Below are 21024 nucleotides of genomic sequence, written 5' to 3' on the forward strand. Positions count from 1 at the left end.
AGCAGCGGGAGGGGTAAGTAAACCCTCCCGCTGCTCTTAAAGGTACCCCCCACCCCAGTTGGCGGTTCCGTGCACACCCCTAACTTGCGCTCTAGTCGTCTAGCTCATGCTTCAACTCCCGCAGTGCATCCAAATACCACGGGGCTGACTTTAAAGCAGGTCAGAGAGGAAGCTTAGGAGCATGGTGATTAAGATACAGGCTGATGATCTAAAAATAGGGAAGAAAACTCATAAAGAATTTGAAGTACAATCACAATTTGCAAGCACAATGACCCTTGTCCAATTCTTCTGACTGGGTGTTGTTCCCATACAAACTGTGGATTTGGACCAAGAGCATTGCACACATTTTGAATTTGTGTTTTGACATGGCTATAAGAATCTTTCCTAAACTGATCTCCTCTTGGCTATATTAGAAGGAAGATAGAAAAGAGGCCCTTTAAGGAACTGCCTCTGCCCTTGTGGTGTAGGCACGGTCGAGTCAATAGCTCATGTTTTGCTTCATATGAATCAATTCGCTTTATTTGGATTGAGCCTTATTTGAAAAAAATGTTTGGGGCTTTCTGATGATTATTATGTTGCTTTCCATCTAGCGGACTGCCAAGAGATTACTTATAGAACTACATGTTTTTGTGTTGTGACGTGCAAAATAAGATGTTCGCAACTTGGGTTTTAATTTGTTTAATTTGGTTTTAGTTTTGTAAATGTGTAATTATTGTTCAGGAGCTGTTTTGTTTGGTCATTCACCATAAATAAACTAAACTAAACAGTCCTAAATCGAGAAGGTGCAAAGAAAAGAATGATATGAGTCCGTTTCGTTTCATATTCTCCCCGCCCCGCCTCGAATGGATCCAAAAGAAAGAAAGAACGACGCACCCCTCTTTCTTCCCGACAAAGCGGAACTTTCTTTCCGGGCTCAGAATTCTTACCCGAGCCAGTCTATTTTCTCACCGCTCCATAAAGACGTGAGACTTCCTGTATAAAATAGAACTAGTTTCCACTCTAACTTCCGATTACAGAGAATCTCTACTTCCAATGCCAGTTCATAGAGGGTTTTCATCGCCGGATGCCCATGGACTCATAAAAAACCTCTAATCCTTACGGTCTGAAGATTCCAGTTTCCAAGCGATCAGCAGTGCCATGATTCTGCGTCCAAATAACATAATGGTCAATGGCACTTTCGATCTAAAATAACAGATTTATGATAAATGTACCCAGCTCTATGTTTGAGAGACGGGAAATTCAGGTTGTGTGGCACTCTAGACTTTTTCTATGTCTATTCGCTCCGTTCGCGCATGCGCGGTGCTTCAGTCTTCCCTGTAAGTCAGCGTGGGACTCGGGGCGTGGTTTAGTCCGAGGGCGCGAGCGGCTGTTCTGTTCGGCGGAACCGGCTGCTTCTCTCTCTGTCTCCTGGGCGAAGATGAGGGAGTGAGCGAAGGAGGGACGGGTGAGAGAGAGAGAGAGAGAGAGAGAGATTGGCTGCCGTGCGGTCATGGCTTCCCCCCTCGCGAACATGGGAGCGGGAGAAGGGCACAGAGACGGCGAGCGCAGCTCCGGGGAAGAAGACGAGGCGGCTGCTGCTGCTGCCGGCGGTGCGGTGGGACTGGGGGAGTCCCCGGGCCCCGGCTCCGACTCGGAGAGCCGCTCCTCGTCGCCGCTGATCCTGGCGGTGCAGTTCGAGCGGGCGGCGCAGCGGGCGCCGGTGCTGGCGGCGACGGCCGCCAAGGAGCAGCTCCTCTACCTGTATGCGCGCTACAAGCAGGTGAGGCGGCTGCGCCGGGCTCCAGGAGGAGCCATGTGAGAGCTGCTTAGGTTAGTCCAGCACCCTGTTTTCAGTAGTTGCCAGGAAACGCAGGAGCGGGGCTTGAAGGCAGCAGCTTTTTTCTACCGCTTGTTTCCAGCATCTGGTATTGGGAGGTAGACTGCCTCTGAACGTGGAGGTTCTATGTGACTGTCGTGGCTAACCAAGTCTAAGTCGATAGACTTGTTTTCCATCAGTAGATCTGCGTAGGTGGCCTTATGGAGCCAGGCTTGCCACAGCATCGAATTGGAATGTTTATTTCAGAGGCTCAAGATCAGTCGGGTTTTGCTCGATGACTTCTTTGTTGCACAGCAGTATCATGAGCCACTTCACCTGTATTCATACTAGTGCCCACCATCAAAGTGCATGCAACTCCATGGAGAACCAACAAAAAGAAAAGCCTTTGCTCAACAAGTGGGAGAGGTAACAGGTGGAAAAGAGGAATATTGATGGGAGTTACCCGTCTGGAGCTTTAGTTTCAATAGGGAAGGATTACTAAGGGGCTGTGATAAAGGAGCACAGCCATGATATTCCTCATTCCACCTCCTCATTCCACTGTCATTTACTGTTCTCTCTTCAAGAATCGGTGATCCTCGGGGATATTTATTTATTTAGTGTATTTTTATATGCACAGCCCTTCACACCAAACCTTCTTTGGTAGTTTACAGCATTTATATACTACCTTTCAGAGGTATGCTCTCAAAGCAGATGACTACTCAAGTTAAAAATATGAATATCTAACAACCCCACTCCCCAGAACAGAGCATCTAGAAACTTACAGATGCATTCATAAACTGGACAGACAAGGAAAATGAAGCCTAATTTCAAAAACTGTGGAATAGGTAAAAATCTGACTCTCTCCAAAAAGAGGCAAGAAAAACTTTCATGCTTGCCTCACAGGGTGCAGACCTCCCTATTTCCTTGGCCAAAATAAAGAACTCTGTAACATTTTCCATTACCCGCCCCTGAACTTGTGGCACTGGCAGAGGGAATGAGCTTCCAGTTCATGTGGGCCCAGTTCTGCTCTTGTGTGGTGTGGGAGTTCACATGGGTGTGCCAACTGGGAGAGTAGACTCCCAATGCTAGATGTCTGGTGGGTGAGTGCTCATTGTCGGGTCCAGGGATGTGGGGCAGAAAAATTTCCAAAATGGATTCCACACACACACCCCACATTTAATTTTTCTAGTGCAAAATTTGTCATTTCTAAAATTTTCTTGGCTGACATACAGACTGCACATGGAGCAGTGTGTTCCGGACTACTGCTGTGCGGTTGCTTGAGCAGGGGAAGGGGTAGCTTTCACCATCTTCCCTTCCCTCTGATGAGTCACCAAAATATGTCCCTCAAGGCTGTGCGACTGACAAGGACATATTTTGGTGATACACTGTGGGCTTCAGAGAGAAGGGAAGATCGGCAAAAGTCACCCCTTCCCCTACTCAAGTGACAGCACTGTGGTAGTCTGGAAATCTCACTACTGCTCAGTGTTAATCTGGATGTCCAGTTTTGTTTCATAAACTTCATCACTAACATTGAATGGATGCCAATGCAGTATTAGGTAAATTCAGCAATTTCAAAGTTGTAATTAAATTAATGTTTTCCAGGTAATTATACCTAGGAAGAGTGTGAGATGGTACATAAGTTTTACTGATTTGAGTATTCTATTTTTTTTTTAAAGTTCCTCAAAGTTTTGAGTTGGTGTTAGAACTATATAATTAGAGCACATCAAATGTCTTTATTGATTCCCCCAACCCCTGAATATTGTTGAAGCAAAGTTCAACTACTTGGATATTTGGAAAAAAATTGATATATAGTGTAGGAAATTAATACTATATGTTGAAGGTGGGGTTTTTAAACTGTAGAAATAGATAAAAGAACATGTCAAATCAGTTCATAATCTAATGAGGGCCTTGGGAAAATTTATATTGTAACCTTTTCTGAGAAAAATAGTAATGTGAACTTTATGCAAATGAGGGGGAAATTTGCATGGGGATTTTTTCCTTAAAAACTTTCAATTCAGGTTTTGTGTGTGTGTGTTTTTTGGTGGAAAACCCACATCTCTTGTCAGGACTGAGCTGAAGGCAGTGGGCAGCCAGGAAGATGGTTGTTGATCAGGCAACACTGCAGCACAAACAGGAAATCTTTTGTCACCATTTTTGTCTGGGAGACCCAAAGGCAAGCCTGGGTGGATAGGGCCTGAGAATACCTCACTGTCCTGAAAGATGCTCCAACTACACAGGGCAGTTGCACAGAGAGTTGATTGCTCTTGGTTCTAGCTCCTGTGTCTCTTGACACCTGTGTGCTGCCCCTAGCATCTCCTGGTTTTGCTGTGGGGCTAGGGAAGCTTCTCCTGCGAGTGTCTAACCTCCCTCTTGACAATCTGCTGCTCTTGCCAAAGCTTATGTAGAGGTTGAAGCTATATTGGGACATAGGTGCTCAGGTGCCAGTGATTTTGCATCACTTCTGGCCCAGATTTCTTTATTTGTGGCTGGTCCAGTTGCTTCCAGTATTATTTGTCTAACGCATTTTTACTGAATCTTTTGAGTGTGATACTTCCCAAGGTGGCTAACAAAAGCTAATTTAAAGCATTTCCACCCCGAAAACATCCCCCCTCCCCCCAAAAGCACAGCAGCTGTGTTTCTAAAAAGAAACAGTGGCTGGAATGTTATCTTAAAAGCCGGGCAGATAATTTAAAACGAGTCAGCTAAAGTAAAAGTTTTTTTCTAAAAGAGATTCCAGCTGTTTTTTGGGACACAACCTGACTAATAACCCCAGGGAAAGCATTCCAGAAACACAGCGCTACCACTTAAAAGCCGTGTTTCAGGTTGCTGCCATACATACGGAAGATAATGGCAGGCCAGAGAGCAGTGCTTAAGGCTTAGGCAGGTTCATATGAGCACAGGCAGCCCATCAGGAAATGTGCTATACAATTTTTTAAAAGGGGGGCCCTGCACTAGCTTCATTTGTCAAAGGCACAGATTCATTTGCTTGAAGGTGGGTGAGGGCTGTTTGTTTTGTTAAGAACATAACTTCAGGCGTTATAAGGTGTTTAAAAAGGTAGCCACCACAAATGCCCTTACAATACTTATTAAAAAATTAGTTTTGAGTATTTTCAGGAAAAGACTGTTAATATTAGACCTTGGAATCCTGCCTCCCTGCTGAAATCTCATTTCCCTGTCCTAAATTTTGCATGGCATCCCTGGCCATTCACTAGACATGGGTTTCCTTTTTCATCTTCATGCGTTTGATTGATTAAGTGCTGTCAAGTCGGTGTTGACTCTTAGCAACCACATAGATAGATTCTCTCCAGGATGATTTGTCTTCAACTTAAAGGTGCCTCAGTGGTGCATTCATTGCTGTCGTAATTGAGACCATCCACCTTGCTGTTGTTTGTCCTCTTCTTCTCTTTCCTTCAACTTTCCCCAGCATTATGGACTTTTCAAGGGAGCTGGGTCTTTGCATAATGTTTCCCAAATAGGATAGTTTGAGCCTGGTCATTTGTGCCTCGAGATAAAATTCTGGATTGGTTTGTTCTATGATCCATTTGTTTGTTTTCCTGACTGTCCATGGCATCCTGAAAGGTGAGTACCAAAGTTCAGAAGCGTCAATACTTTTTCTATCTTGCTTCTTCAAAGTCCAGCTTTTGCATCCATAGAGTGTCACGGGAAAAACCGTTCTCTGAATGATTCTAATCTTTGTAAGTATAGACACGTCATAGCATCTAAATATCCTTTCCAAGGTCTTCATTGCAACCCTACCAAGTTCTAGTCTGTGACGTATTTCTTGACTGCTAGATCCTTTACTGTTGGTGGTGGATCCTAAAAGGCAGAAGCTATCCACCACTTCAATGTCTTCATTATCAGTTCTGAGGCTGGTTGCTGTACCCGTTGTCATTAGTTTAGTCTTCTTTATATTTAGTTGTCCCATTTTTCACTGTGCTCCTTGACTTTCATTATTAGAGCTTACAGATTATCTGCATTCTCAGCTATCAGAGTGGTGTCATCAGCTTATTGATGTTCTTCCTCCAACTTTGAAACCACACTCATCTTCCGATCCAGCTTCTTTCAGTATATGATCAGCATATAAGTTGAATAAATATAGAGAAAGTATACAGCCTTGTTTTACTCCTTTGCCAATCGGGAACCAGTCTGTTTCACCATGTTCCATCTGGACTGTGGCTTAGTGGTGTGCATGGTTCGGTAGAAGCATGGTCCGGCACTTGGGGGAGTGTCTCTTTAAGGGGGGGGTAGTAGTACTTCCCCCCCCCCCCGCTGCTCTTCCCCTTCCGGCGGTGGTGCTTTAAAAAATCTTCTTGGGGCGGCAGAGTTCCTCCCTGCCTCCCCTGCCCCCATGAGATGTTCTGGGTTGTCCATTTTCCTAAGGATATTCTACAACTTGACATGGTCGACACAATCAAAGGTTTTTCTGTAGTCAATGAAGCACATATTGACTTCTTTCTGGTATTTTTTGGCTCTTTCAGTTATCCAGTGTGCATCAGCAATGATATCTCTTGTTCCTCAGCCATTTCTGAAACCTGCTTGATCATCCGGCATTTCCCTTTCCACATAGGGCTCTAATCTCCTTTGGATGATCCTGAGCATTATTTTGCAAGCATGTGAAATTAAGGATATTGTGTGATGGTATGCACAATCTGTTAAGTCTCCTTTCTTTGGTATGGGTATGTAGACTGACCTCTTCCAATCTGTTGGCCACTGTGTCGTTCTCTAAATTTGCTGGCATAGTTTGGTTAGAGCCTTGACTGATTCTTCTTCTGTTGCTTGCCATATTTCTGTAGCTATTCCATCAATTCCTGTAGCCTTCCAACTTGGTAATGACCGGAGTGCTGATCTAACTTCATCTTCTCGTACTAAAGGTTCTTGCAAGTTGCGAATATCTTCTAGGGAATCTTGGATGTTGATGTTCCTGCTGTACAGATTTTCAATATACTCCTTCCATCTATGTTTGATCTTCTCTGAATCAGTTTCAATCTGTCCTTTGGCATCTCTTAACATACCAGTTCGAGGTTGGAACCTCCTTCTGAGTTCAGAGATCTTTTGGAAAACTTACCTTGTTTTTCTGGGTCTATTTCCATTCTCAAGGTCTTTACAGATGTCATTGTAGTACTACTCTTTGTCTCTTCTAACAGCTTTCTGAAATTCCTTATTTTCCTTCCTGAGGTCTTTATCTTTCTTGACTTTGACTTCTCTCCTCTTCTTGGCAGTTTCCACTGTTCTGACATCCATTTTGCTTTCTTCTATTTCTTGGTCTTTGGCAGTCTCTGTTCACATTCGTCCTTAACGACTTCTTTGATTTCATTCCACAGTTCCTCTGGTTCCCTATCAATGAGGTTCAGAATTCAAAGCAGTTCCTGATGTTCTCCTTGAAAATGGTGGGTGCATTCTCAGGATCATATCGTGGAAGCTGGATAGTTTTGTTTTTTCACTTGACTTGGAACTTGCACATGAGCAGTTCACGATCTGTTCCACAATCAGCCCCCTGCGATGTCTTTGCTGTTATAACTGAGCTCTTCCACCTTGTTGCACCAATAATATAATCAGTTTGATTTCTGTGTACTCCATCTGGTGATATCTCTGTTTATAGGCACTGCTTTAAATGCTTTTAAGGGCATTAAAAATTATTATAATAAAAGATAAACAGCGACAAAAAATAGTGGTGTATTGGAAGCCCTGCCTTTTTGGAAGGGAGAAAAGGAGAAAGGAACATTGGAAGGGAGAAAGGTTGTGGTGGCATTGAGAAGCGGAGAAGACCAGTTTTCACATGTATATATATTGCTCAGCATTTGATGATTTTCAGCTAAATGTGGGAATAGACTTCAATAGAAACTACTGTCTGAATTCTGACGACTGTAATAAGTCTAGGATGGGTCACACACTAACCATCACTTGATGCTGGAGTAGTCAAGTAAACACATGCATATATGTGTACACCAACTCAGGGGAGCATTCTGTGCCCATTTAGGGGTGCTTTCTCCAGCCATCTTGAATATGTGGGGGAAATGGCTGAGTCTCACATCTTAGCCTAACTGTGAAGTTAGGCTCTCCAGACCAGGAGAGCTGGTTTGGAGATGAGAGTTGGTCTTGTGGTAGCAAGCATGACTTGTCCCCTTACCTAAGCAGGATCTGCCCTGGTTGCAAATGAATTAGAAACTTGATGTGTGAGTACTGCAAGATATTCCCTTCAGGGGATGGAGCCACTCTGGGAAGAGCAGAAGGTTCCAAGTTCCCTCCCTGGCATCTCCAAGATAGGGCTGAGAGAGATTCCTGCCTGCAACCTTGGAGAAGTTACTGCCAGTCTGTGTAGACAACACTGAGCTAGATGGACCAATGGTCTGAGTCAGTATATGGCAGCTTCCTATGTGAAATCTGCTGTATGGCAGCTATAACATGTGAGAGCCACTCTACATAAGAATTGCCCCTCCTCAATAGTAAACATTTGTGTTAATGTATTGGCGTGGAGCAGTGTTCCTTTTAATAGGGATTCCTGGATGTTGTTGACTACAACTCCCATAATTCTCAGCTAAAGGCCATTGCAGCTGGGAATGCTGGGAGTTGTAATCAACAACATCTGGGAATCCCTGTTAAAAGGAACACTGGTGTGGAAATTCTTGGTACAGCATGGGTGAACTATGTAATGCATGGCTCTTGCAATTACAGCTACAATATGAAATTGCAGAAATGCTTTCACCAGCCCCGTAGTGAGAATCAACTGGTGAGAGAGAGAGAACCCATGCACACTTGCTTATGGAGATTCTGGGGCCTTTTCAGCGCAGTTGGTCAATGCATGCCACATTTTAGTTTTTACATGACTATTTGTTCCATGGGCAGAAGTCATGGGTGTGTGCTTGGTGCAAGGAGCTCCTGTCTATCAGGGAACAGGTTCGTTCCCTTGAGACCAAGATGGCGGATCTGGAGAAGCTCAGAGAGAGAGAGAGAGAGAGAGAGAGAGAGGCATGTGGACGAGACCTTCAGGGACGTGGTAGAGGCATCACACTCCAGGGCTGATAGCTCCTCTTCTGTCAGGAAGAATGAAGGTCTCAGGGAAGGAGGACATCGGTCTGAGGAAGAGGGAAATACTTCTTTCTAAGGGACCCCTTCCGTGGAAGATGAGCCCATATCTCCTCGCACAGAGGATACTAGTCTGGGGGGTGGGGGACTCCTTGTACTGGGGGATTCAATCATTAGAGGTATGGAGAGATGGGTTAGTGACCTGCGTGTTGACTGCACCGTGACTTGCCTGCTTGGTGTGAAGGCTGCGGACATCACGCAGAGTCTAGATAGGCTGTTAGGCAGTGCTGGGGAGGAGACAGCTGTTGTGCTGCACGTCAGCACCCACGATGTGGGGAAATTTAGTCGGGAGGTCCTGGAAACAAATTTAGGCAGATAGGTAGCGTATTGAAGTCCAGGACCCCCAAGGTAGCATTCTCAGAAATGCTACCTGTTCCACATGCTGGTACAGTGAGACAGGCAGAGCTGAGGGGTCTCGTTGTGTGGATGAGACATTGGTGCCGGGAGGAGGGGTTTAGGTTTGTTAGGCACTGGGATACATTTTTGGGAAAGCAAAGCCTGTATAAAAGGGGCTGAACTTGAACCAAGATGTAACCAGACTGCTGGTGCTTAAAATCAAAAAGGTTGCAGAGCAGCTTTTAAAATGATGCCTGGGGAATAGCTGACAGGAGCTGGACAGTATCTGGTTTGGCAAAAGGCATCCTTTAAAGTATAAGGGGGCAAAGGATTTATATAAAACAGAAGGGGACAGAGCAGAACCATATGAAGAGCAGACAGAAGGCTGTGCCAGCTGGTCAAAGAGTCGTAAGAAAGATAGCATACACCAGGAAGAGATTCAGCATATAGATGCTTATATGCCAGATGGGTGAGATGGAGTGCTTGGTTGCTAAGGCAGAAATAGATATAGTGGGCATAACAGAAACATGGTGGAAGAGTGAGAACCAGTGGGACACTGTTATTACTGGATATAGACTCTATAGAAAGGAGAGGGAGGGGCACCTTGGAGGTGGAGTAGCACTGTATGTTAAAGAAGGGATAGAATCTAACAAGGTAGAAAACCTAGGTGGACTGGAGTCCTTCAGAGAAACCCTGTGGCTGACAATACAAGTCCTGAAAGGAAATGTGCTACTAGGGATGTGCTATTGCCCTCCAGATTAAAAATGCTGAGAGTGGCTGGGAGTTGCAGCAGGAAATCAGGGAGAGGCAGGGCAGTAATAATGGGTGACTTCAATTACCCACACATAGACTGGGTAAATTCACAGTCAAGTAATGACAGAGAGGTCAGATTTCTAGATATGCTGAATGACTGTGCCCTAGAACAACCATGGAGAAGGCGACCAGTGAGAAGGCCAACCAGAGAGATGGCAACCTTGGACTTAATTCTGAGTGGCACCCAGGACCTGGTGCAGGATGTCAGTGTCATCAACTCTTTAGAGAACAGTGACCATAATGAGATCAAATTCAGCATACATGCGGGAAGAGAATTACCAAGGAAGTCTAACACAGACATTTTGAACTTCAGAAGAGGAAACTTCTCCAAAATGAGGAGTATGGTGAAAAGAAAGCTGAAAGGGAAAATCAGGAGAGTCAGTTCGCTCCAGAATGCATGGAGTTTACTCAAAACCACAATACTAGAAGCCCAGTTAGACTGTATACCCAAAAGGAGGAAAGGTACCACTAAGTCCAGGAGGATGCCAGCATGGCTAACAGGTAAAGTCAAGGAAGCCATAAAAGGGAAGAAGACTTCCTTCTGAAATGGGAAGGCCTGTCCAAATGAAGAGAACAAAAAGCAACACAAACTGGCAAAAGAAATGCAAGGTGACAATAAGGGAGGCGAAAAGAGAGTTTGAGGAACATTTAGCTAAAAGCATCAAGGGGAATAACAAAAACTTCTTTAAATACATCAGACGCAGGAAATCTGCCAGGGAGTGGGTTGGACCATTAGACAATGAGGGAGTGAAAGGGATTATTGAGGATATGGAGGTTGCAGAGAAGCTAAATGAGTTCTTTGCATCTGTCTTCACAGCAGATGATACTGAGCATATACCTGTTCCTGAACCAGACTTTTTGGGGATGGAGGCTAAAGAACTGAGTCAGAAGTGACAAGAGTTGATGTTCTAAATTGTCTGGAAAAACTGAAAACTAGCAAATTTCCAGGGCCGGATGGCATCGATCCAAGAGTGTTCAAAGAACTCAAATGTGAAACTGTCGACCTCCTTGCAAAAATATATATAACTAGTGGGCCCGGGCGCAGAGCATCTGCGCCTCTAGCTGGGCTCAGCCGACCCCCGCCGTCTCGGGGACTGGGGGCAGAGCCAGCCGTGCCGCCGCTGGCTCCCTCCGCCTCGCCCCCCCATGCTGCCACCTCCTCCTCCCTCCACACACCCCTTTTCCCCCTTGCGGCGGCGGTGCTGTGCCCGCTGGCCCAACCGGCTCCTTGCGGGGGCGGGGCTTGCAACATCCCGCGCATCCCCCCTGGCTGGTCTTCAAGAATCTCTTTCCATAGCCGCGGCCAGGCCGGGGCCCGCCGCCACCACCGTGCTGTCGGGCCGCCCCCGCCCCGCCGCTGCTGCACCACCATCACTGTGCTGTCGGGCCGGTCGGGCCACCCCCGCCGCCTCACATCTGCAGCCGGGCTGGGGCCCGCTGCCGCCTGGCCCGCCGCCTTGCCTCCACAGCCGCCCAGCCAGGCCATGGCCGCCTCCGCTGTTCTCCTGGGTGCGCCTTACCCAATCAGGCGCCCCCGCAGCCCAGCCAATCAGCTGGGCTGCCGGGACGCACGTTCGATAGGCACACCCAGGAGAATTATATATATATATAGAGAGAGAGATGTATCCCTGCAATCAGTTTCTGTACTGGAAAGTAGTAAACGTAACACCGATTTTCAAAAAGGGATCCGGGGTGATTCGGGAAGTTACAGGATGGTTAGCTTAATGTCAGTTCCAGGCAAATTGATGGAAAGCATCCTCAAGGATAAAATTGTAAAGCACATAGAAGAACAGGCCCTGCTGGGAGAGAACCAGCATGGCTTCTGCAAAGGTAAATCTTGCCTCACCAACCTTTTGGAGTTCTTTGAGATTGTCAACAAGTGTGTGGATAAGGGTGATCCAGTTGACATAGTATACCTGGACCTTCAAAAAGCTTCTGACAAAGTTCCTCATCAAAGACTCCTGAGAAAACCTAGCAGTCATGGGATAAGGGGACGAGTATATGTGTGGATTGCTAACTGGTTGAAGGGCATGAAACAGAGGGTAGGTATAAATGGAGAGTTTTCACAATGTGGGGGGGAGTAAGAAGTGGGTTCCCCCAGGGATCTGTACTGGGACCAGTGCTTTTAAATTTATTCATAAATGATCTAGAAGTAGGGGTAAGCAGCGAGGTGGCCAAATTTGCATATGATACCAAACTTTTTCGGGTAGTGAAATCCAAAACAGATTGTGAGGAGCCCCAAAAAGATCTCTCCAAACTGGGTGAGTAGGCGACAAAATGTCAAATGCAGTTCCGTGTTGGCAAGTGTAAAGTGATGCACATTGGGAAGAAAACCCCCAACTTTAGGTATATGTTGATGGGATCTGAACTGTTGGTGACAGACCAGGAGAGGGATCTTGGGGTCATGGTGGACACCAACACATGGTGGACACTAGTTGAAAGTGTCGACTCAATGTGCGGCAGCTGTGAAAAAGGCCAATTCCATGCTAGGGAACATTAGGAAGGGGATTGGAAATAAAACTGTTAATATTATAATGCCCTTATACAAAACTATGGTGCAGCCACACCTGGAGTACTGCGTACAATTCTGGTCACCACATCTAAAAAAGGACATTGTAGAACTGGAAAAGGTGCAGAAGAGGGCAACCAAGATGATCAGGGGCCTAGAGCAACTTCCTTATGAGGCAAGGCTACAACACCTGGGGCTATTTAGTACAGAAAGAAGACGACTGCAGGGAGACATGATAGAGGTCTATAAAATCATGCATGGTGTGGAGAAAGTAGATAGAGAGAAATTATCCTGTCTCTCACATAACACTAGAACCAGGGGTCATCCCATGAAATTGATAGCCAGGAAATTTAGCACCAGTAAACGGAGGTACTTTTTCACACAACACATAATCAACTTGTGGCATTCTCTGCCACAAGATCTGCTGACAGCCAACAACCTGGATGGCTTTAAGAGGGGTTTGGATAACTTGATGCAGGGAGAGGTCTATCAATGGCTACTAGTTGGAGGGCTATAGGCCACCTCCAGCCTCAAAGGCAGGATGCCTCTGAGTACCAGTTGCAGGGGAGTAACAGCAGGAGAGAGGCCATGCCCTGAACTCCTGCCTGTGGCTTCCAGCAGCATCTGGTGGGCCACTGTGTGAAACAGGATGCTAGATTAGATGGGCCTTGGGCCTGATCCAGCAGGGCTCTTCTGATGTTCATGGTGCTCTTTCAATAAACTATTCAGTGACAGTAATGTGGTTCCTTATCCATGCATAATAAAGGGGGAGGAGGGAGCTGCTTCTTTTTTTGCTGTTGGTCTCCCAGTTTTAATTGAAGCACTATTCAGCCCATGGGATTTTTCTAGCCTTGTTAAGTGGCATGAGTAACTTGTTCACCTAGTAACCACTTCCCATAGAATTGTGTGGCCTCAGACTTGTAGGACCTGCTTGATAGTATTGCAGCACAGCATGAGTGTGATAGGATGCCAGGGAGGGGACTAGAACTTAGTAGTGTATCAGGAGTAATGAATACTGCTCAGAGGGAACTGATTTACTTTGTGGTTTTCAAATTGTGTTTTCCACCATTGTGCATTATATTTTGACAGATTTTCTGGGTTTGGTCATTTTGATCTTCCTCTTGCGTATCTTTTCATGACATCATTCTGTTGATAAAAACTATCAAAATGCTCTCTAAGAGAGATCCTACTTTTTAGTCTTCTAACTTTAAAGGCTAGTACTATTACTTGCCTGTGAGTTATGATCAAGTGGTAAGTTACAAGGCTGGATAGGCATTCAGTAAGAAATTTTACAATGAAATAAGTTTCCTATTTTTGTGTGTGTGAAATACAGGAATTATTCAAAATTCTTACTCTTAACATGTATTCTTCCTTGTGTTCACCAGCATGTGCTGGGGTACATTGGGCTAAACTTTTGAGGCTCAGGCTTTCATGACATGGTTAACAGAATTGATCTTCATGCTTTTCCATTTTTTCTTCCTGGCCCATACGAAATGGCTTGCTCTATCTATCAGATTTGTACACCACCCCAAATTTCCATCTCTGGGTGTTTTTCAGCAAGTTTTGGATGATACAGGCATAAATATTGCAATGATAAACATAATTTCTTTCAAAAATCTCATCAAGTGTTGTGGTAGTAACAAAGCAGAGGTTATAGTAACAAAGCAGATGTTACTTACAAAAAATATGTTTTTTGGTGTAGCAGCTCAAGTGAGAGGAGAGGTATCTCATAAGCATTTCTGTTTGCATACAAGGAGTATCTTCTTCTGTATATATATTTTGCTAAGGTATACCCGTGGCTAACTCTGTGTGTAGCAGCTCTCGGGAGAGTTTGAGCAGAAGCACTTGACTGGGCAGTGTGGATTCCATATGCAGATAGGGAGGAGGAACCTGTGAGAGCAGAAGCACCATGGTGATTGGGTAGTGGGAATTCCATATGCAGATAGGGACTAGGAGCCTGTGATGGTGAAGGTCAGTTGGAATGCAACTGTTAGTGGGCAGGAGGTCTGTGAAGAGAAGGGTTGTGAGGGAGGAAAGAGCCCCTTCAGGAGAAGGAGACTGCCACTGTGTGAATTAGATGAGGAAACAAGATGAACAAGACCTGTTACATCAGGAAGGGTGGGGGGAGAGGGGGGGGAAAGAAAGACAGAGGTGAAGAGAGAAAGATGAGGGATGGGCCCGAGCCTGTCAGTGGCCTGAGAGTAATAAGCTGCCATGGCAGCGGCAGTGAGGAAGGGCCCGGTCAGCTGCTGCTGCTCTTGCAGGGAGGAGCAGGAGCGGGGTGAGGGTGGGGAGTTCTCTTGGATTAGGGGCCTACGGCTTGGCGAATTGGCGCTGGCAAGGCTGGCCAGGAGGGGTGAGGGGGATGGAAGCAATGGGATGATGGAGGAGGAGGAGGAGCACAAGCACAGCTCAACTCAAGTGAGGGTGGAGAGATCTTTGAGGTGAGGGGGCTGAGGCAGCAGGGTGAGGGGAGTAATCAAGTACTAGCGTGCAGATGCTCTGCATGAGTTAAGCTAAACTATACTCCACCCCTCTAGTCCACTACTGCTCAGGATGACTTACAACATTAATAAAACAAATATCGTATAGAACAACAACAAAACAAAAAACACACACATACCCTAAAATTAAAATGACAACATTTTAAAAATTTGAAATTATCAATAAAAATCTAAACACTAAGAAACCTACCAGATATAAGCAGCAAATAAAATATTAAGAAGACTCTCTAAAAAGCTGTTTGTTCAATTGTTCCTTAAAAACACTGAGAGAGGGAACATAGCGAAGATCTTCTGGGTGGGCATTCCAAAGTTGAGGGGCCACAACCTAAAAGGCCCAGTCTCTTGTTCCCTCCAACTGGATCTCCATTAGTGGCGGGGCCATGAGCAGGGTCTAAGATGCTGAACACAGGGCCCTGGCAAGTTCATGTGGGCAAATGCAATCCATCTTTCCTTCCAGTGCAGTGTGTTGGTTCTTGGAGACAGTTGCATTGCAACTTTCTTTTGGAGTTGGAATCAACCTTTAATCCTCCCTGACAAAATGGTAGTATATATTTTTTTGGAAAGTAGATAATTCTATTTGGAATAGAAAACTGAAGATCTCAGTATTTGGCTAACAATTGTTTTGTGAAAACTAGAGAGAAAAGTCAAATAATTATTTTCTTTGAAACATGAATTGTTTAGATTAAGAATGTCTTTTAAAGCATTTGCCTGAGCTGCAGATGGTTCTTTTTGATTGTGAAATTATACCCTTAATGCAGTGTTTTTCAAGCTCTTAGGACCCCACCTCTGTTCTAACTTGTGCCCATGGCCCCAGAAAACAATGAGCAGTTTTGTTCCACAGTTACAGAAATTCTTCTGTACAGTTGCATGTTGCCAGCTGCTGTATGCAAGGTCTGTGGACTGGAGTACTAATCCAACACTAGCTTTAAAAGAGAATTAGAACATTACTCTCTTCTGTCCTTACATAGTGAAATTATTAAGACACAACTGCACTTTTTGGCCTTTCCCTCCATTTCAGATTGGGAGGATGGGGTAACGAAAATGCAGTCACCCTTACAAGTCGGTTTTGGATCAACAAGGGTTCTCTTCCAGAGGGAATTCAGCCAACGAGGCCTTAGACCAGGGATGGGGAACCTTGGCACTCCAGCTGTTTTTGGACTACAACTCCCATAATCCCCAGCCACAGAGGCCAGTAGCTAGGGATTATGGGAATTGTAGGCCAACATCTGCAGGAGTGCCAAGGTTCCCCATCCCTGCCTTAGACTGTGGGTAGAGAGAGGTTTCAACCGCCTCAAGGTTCTATTCTACCCTGAAGCTTCTTGAGTCCCCCAAAGGAGGTTCACCCCACAATTTAAGAACCCTTGTCTTAATGGTAATTGCAGTTTATCGATGACAATGATCAGTGTTCCCTCTAATAGGGATTTCCAGATGTTGTTGACTACAACTCCCAAAGGCCATTGCAGCTGGGGAAGCTTGGAGCTATAGTGAACAACTGGTTATCCCTGTTAGAGGGAACAGTGATGATGATGATACTGAAAGTTTGCTTCTTCAGTTCAAATAAATGATTGCTAGATACCTGACTGTCTTTATGGAATAAGAGAAACATTTTCTGGTGAAGTGTATGTATTCATAATTTAAAAAATAACAAGTGCTTCAGTTTCTGTGTTGAAACCAGGATGCTGTGCCTAGCCCAACATGATCAATTCTTCCTTTTAGCTGCTGAAGAATGAACTCTCATAAAATCAGACTACAGCGTTTTGGTCACATTTGAAAGGACCTTCTCTAGTACTTGCAGTCTTGCGAGTTGCTTCTTTCATTCATTCATTTACTTAAATTTATGCCCTGCCTTACTATATAGCCACCAAATGGGTTGCATAATTAAATTACAAAGTCATAAGAAGAAGCTGAAATAATTACAAAAAACAGTTGATATAAAATAAAATGTGTGATATAATAGGATAGACTTTGCCTGGCTCCTAAAGTATGGGTGCCCGGTGTACATGTCTGGGAAAGGAGTGCCTCCATTTGGACGTGAAGGCAGAAGCACCTGGAAAAGAGCTTCCGAAGCAGATCTCAGCTCATGGGCCTGTTCAATCAAACCTGTATGAAAAGGCAGTCCTTTAGATACCCAGGTTCCAATCCATTTAGAGCTTTAAATCGATCCAAAGCACTTTGAATCAAGCCAAAACTGCAAAAATTCCATTATCCCTTGGCTGTGCAAAACAGCTGTCACAATTCAGTTATCATGGATAAGTTCAGCAAGAAAGATCTATCACTGGAAGCAAACTAGCCTACTGCTTGAGATGACTGTATGAGCTATTCTCATTTTAATTAGCTTTGCAGTCTCAGCTTTATAATGTATTTTGAGAGGCACTGTAAGTTTTTGCTATGGATTTTAGACTTTCTTGTGTACTCTGTGTCTAGCTAAGGGTTGATCAGTCCTGTTAAAATTAAATAGAGCTTTGCATACTCATCTACTATGGAAAGAAGCCTTGATAGCTTTGAATTAGTAGGTTTACTGATTTAAGACAAGGTCTTACTACACAACATAATGTTTTTACTATTTAATCACCTAAGCCATACAATCAGCATAAAAGGCTGTTAAAATATTACTTCTGTGGACAGTAGTACCTCCACTGAACAAAAAATGCTGACTCAGACAAATCTACTGTCCCTGACTCAGCATTCTTGGTTCCCCGCCGCCTTCACTTCAGTGTTTCTTGTCACTAAAAGCTATGATTCAAGAGGGAACAGCCTCTGTAAAAAGAAAAAGAAAAGATGGTAGTAACAGCTGAGGACCCTGTTAAGGCGCTCTGCTATTTATCTTGAACTACTTAAGTAGATAAATACTCTCCTGAATGTTTATTGCTGTTGGTGTTCATTTAAGATTTGTATGTTTTAGCATTCCTCTCTGTGATTATGGTGAACAGACTTGGCAAGAGAGGAGTTGCTCAATTGGTTTTAAAAAGTTTTTCTCAAGGGAAAAAGACAGTGAAGCTGTGGTTTATTGGGATCCTGCAGCTTGAGCTGCCTATAATATTCCAGGTCTCACATGGACTGAAATATCAAAGTGATATCCAGTTGATTTGGTTGTATGGTTCCACCATATGAATTCTAAGCCTTTAGAAGTAATCCCCCCTCCCCCTCTTTTTCTCCCAGTGAAATTTGTGCTAGTGCAACAGGACTCCTATATTAACTGTAGATCTAGGCCTTCAGAATCTATATCCCTCATACATGAAGTTTTAAGGTGTATGCTGGGGGGAAAAAAGAGGTGGTTGAGTGCTCAATCTATTTATATAGTCTCAGTCTGCAATAAAGTTTGAAATGCTTCCTTGAGATCCTTACCAGTTTATAAAATAAATTTGAACTTGTTCTGTTGTAATATAAAAATGACTAATTTGATAAAACTTTGCTCTTGTCCAATTTCTTGAGCAGCTGGAAGAACAAGGACCATGTACCACTGTTAATAGTATGTTTTAAGATCTTCATAGAAGATTTTCGGGGGGGGGGAGCCTCTCACACACAAAATTATTAAATTAGACCTTTGAATAATCAGCTAAAGCATCTATGAAGCAAGCAAACTGTGTTAGTAGATCTGAGAACTGCCTTTTTGATGCTTGAACCCCAGATTGTGAACTGGCTCATGTCTCCATAAAGAGACTCAATCCTCACTTTAAGAAACCTGGTCCAAAGAATTGTGGAAGACGAGGATACAGCTGGATCAACCCTGAGACAGTTTTTCCTAGAAAGCTGCAAAATCTAACTCTGTATAAAGCAGAAAGATAACTCCAGAAGGATTATCACATCACAGATGTTTCACATCAAGTAACTACCCTTCAGTCTTTAAGCTTCACAAATATTTTGTAGGCTCTAAGCTGTATATTGCCTCCTTAGTGATACAGCATGTCATCAGGCAAAGGTTTGTTCTAAAAGACCTTGTGGCTTTGAAGCTTAAATGCTGCAGACTTTGTCAGTTACTTTAAATGATAGATAAAAACACTTACTAAATCAAATTCTGTCAACAACCTCTATTGCATTATCTTTGATTTATAAGCAGTTGAACAAAAAGTAATGCAGCCCTTCTTTTTCTTAAGCTGCAGTTAGATTTTAGTCCTTTAAAGGCAAGAACGCATTCGGTGATGCAGTCTGATTGCAGTCATAGGTAAGGTAAAGTGCGCCATCTAGTCGATTTCGACTCCTGCCGCCCACAGAGCAGCGTGGTTTTCTTGTTAAAAAAGGAAAACAGGAGGGGTTTACCATTGCCTCCTCCCACGCAGTATGAGACGATGCCTTTCAGCATCTTCCTATATCACTGCTGTCCGATATAGTACCAGCGAGGATTCGAACCGGCAACCTTCTGCTGGTTAGTCAAGCATTTCCCTGCTGTGCCACTTAAGGTGGCCTTAAATTACTGTGCCTATATTGCCTCTCCCCGTATGTACCCACTCACCATTTGAGGTCCAGTCAGTAGGCATTACTGTCTGTGTCTACAGCAGGTATACAGTGAGCTTGGAGTAGGGCTTTCACAATGGCTACTCCAAAGCTGTAGAACCTCCTCCCAATAGTGTTAAGAAGAACTCCTTCCTTTCTTTTTGAAAGGGTTGCAAGACTTTTTTTTGTTTATCAGGCTTTTGTTTTAAGCCTTGTTCTGTGTCTCTTTTGGTTTTGACTATTAAATATTGTGGTGATACCACTTGTTGTTTAAATTGTATTTTTAATTACTTTCTAAAATGTAAAAGGCTTACATTGCAAACAGTATATTCAAAATTACTTTCATCTTGATATGAGAATTCTTGGATTTCAAAAGTTAGGATAGTATTTTGTTCTTCTCATGATCCTATTTTACACAGTCAATCCCCATTTTTGAAGCTGTGGCTCTTTCTGTTTCTAATACTGCATGTTTTATTCCTTCCCATCCCTTATATTGAATTTGCACACACACAGACCACCTCCTCTTATTGACTTCTGGCTATTCTCAATTTTCAGCACAGGAGTATCTAAATTCATTTAGTGGGTAAAACTTGCAACATAGAAACAATTCATTCTTGTGGTGTGTAGGCATCTGTGTTTTAAAATTTGGGGGCCTTTGTAGGTGGTTGTTTCCAGCTATAGGGAGGTCATCCTCACGATGGGTTAACATCCATCACATGCTCCAAGAAGACAGGGCCAATGAAAATTTTGCTAGGCTAATCACTCAGCATGCCCTATCCCTAAAGCCCCAGATCCAGTCCTGTCTGCTCTGAAGACAGTATTCGTAACAGAGCTCTCTCTCAGATCTTAGATATTACAGGCTATTAAGGCTAATCCTTTCCATTTTTCCTCTCTCCTTTCTCCTGTGTGCCAGGAGGGGAAGGGAGTTCTGTTTATTTTCTTGTCAAATTGAACCTTTTTATAAGTTAATTTGGCTGTTCGCTATTTGTTTTTCTTTTCATTACCTTTTCTTTTTGTGGAGTTCACTCCCGTGTCCTCCAGGATGGAGGCTTCTCAACTGGGGTATGTCTTAGTGGGATCCCTTTCTGAATCAAGGGGTAGAGATGCTATCAGGGGACTCCCCCCCACAAGCAGAAAAGACTGCACTTGGCTTTGCGGGAGAGCCATCGCTCTGCTCTCTCAGCGGGCGAACGCCTCAGTATTGGCCGTTTCTTTGGTGGTTGTTCCCACCGTTTCCGCCCAGTCGTGCAAAAAGGTGGCAAAGAAATCTAAACATTTAAAGGAGACTGACCCTCCTAAAAAGAAGTGGCTGAAACTTGCTCCCTCGGGGGTCCGCCTCAGTGAGTGGCTACTGATACAGGCTGTCTGCAGGCAGCACAAACCCCGCCGTTTCCTGCCTGAAGCGCCTGCCTTTTTGGAGGTTTTTTTGAGCCCGATTTTGCAGGGCTCTTCATTGGGGGCTATTATACCGGATCAGGTGTCTAGCTTGCTAGCGCCTGATTGGTCATTTAGAGACTGACGATCCCACCAGTTAGCCCAATCCTTTCGATTCC

At 44.3% G+C, this 21024-nt stretch overlaps 1 protein-coding gene across 8 annotated transcripts in view; it reads left to right on the top strand.

Moving 5' to 3' along the window:
- Positions 1–1314: 1314 nt before the first annotated feature.
- ACBD6 (acyl-CoA binding domain containing 6) overlaps positions 1315–21024 on the top strand; it is a 175430-nt gene continuing 155720 nt past the window's right edge. For 3 of the 8 annotated variants that reach the window (XM_053247114.1, XM_053247116.1, XM_053247115.1), the window contains exon 1: positions 1317–1759. In XM_053247114.1, the coding sequence (XP_053103089.1) occupies positions 1490–1759 (270 nt within the window). In that variant the 5' untranslated portion in view covers positions 1317–1489. Of the gene's footprint in view, positions 1760–21024 lie in introns of all 8 variants that reach the window. The other 5 variants (XR_008306400.1, XM_053247112.1, XM_053247111.1 and 2 more) reach the window with 4 other exon arrangements.

The sequence above is a fragment of the Hemicordylus capensis genome, chromosome 4 (genome assembly GCF_027244095.1).
Source record: "Hemicordylus capensis ecotype Gifberg chromosome 4, rHemCap1.1.pri, whole genome shotgun sequence".
Taxonomy (NCBI): domain Eukaryota; kingdom Metazoa; phylum Chordata; class Lepidosauria; order Squamata; family Cordylidae; genus Hemicordylus; species Hemicordylus capensis.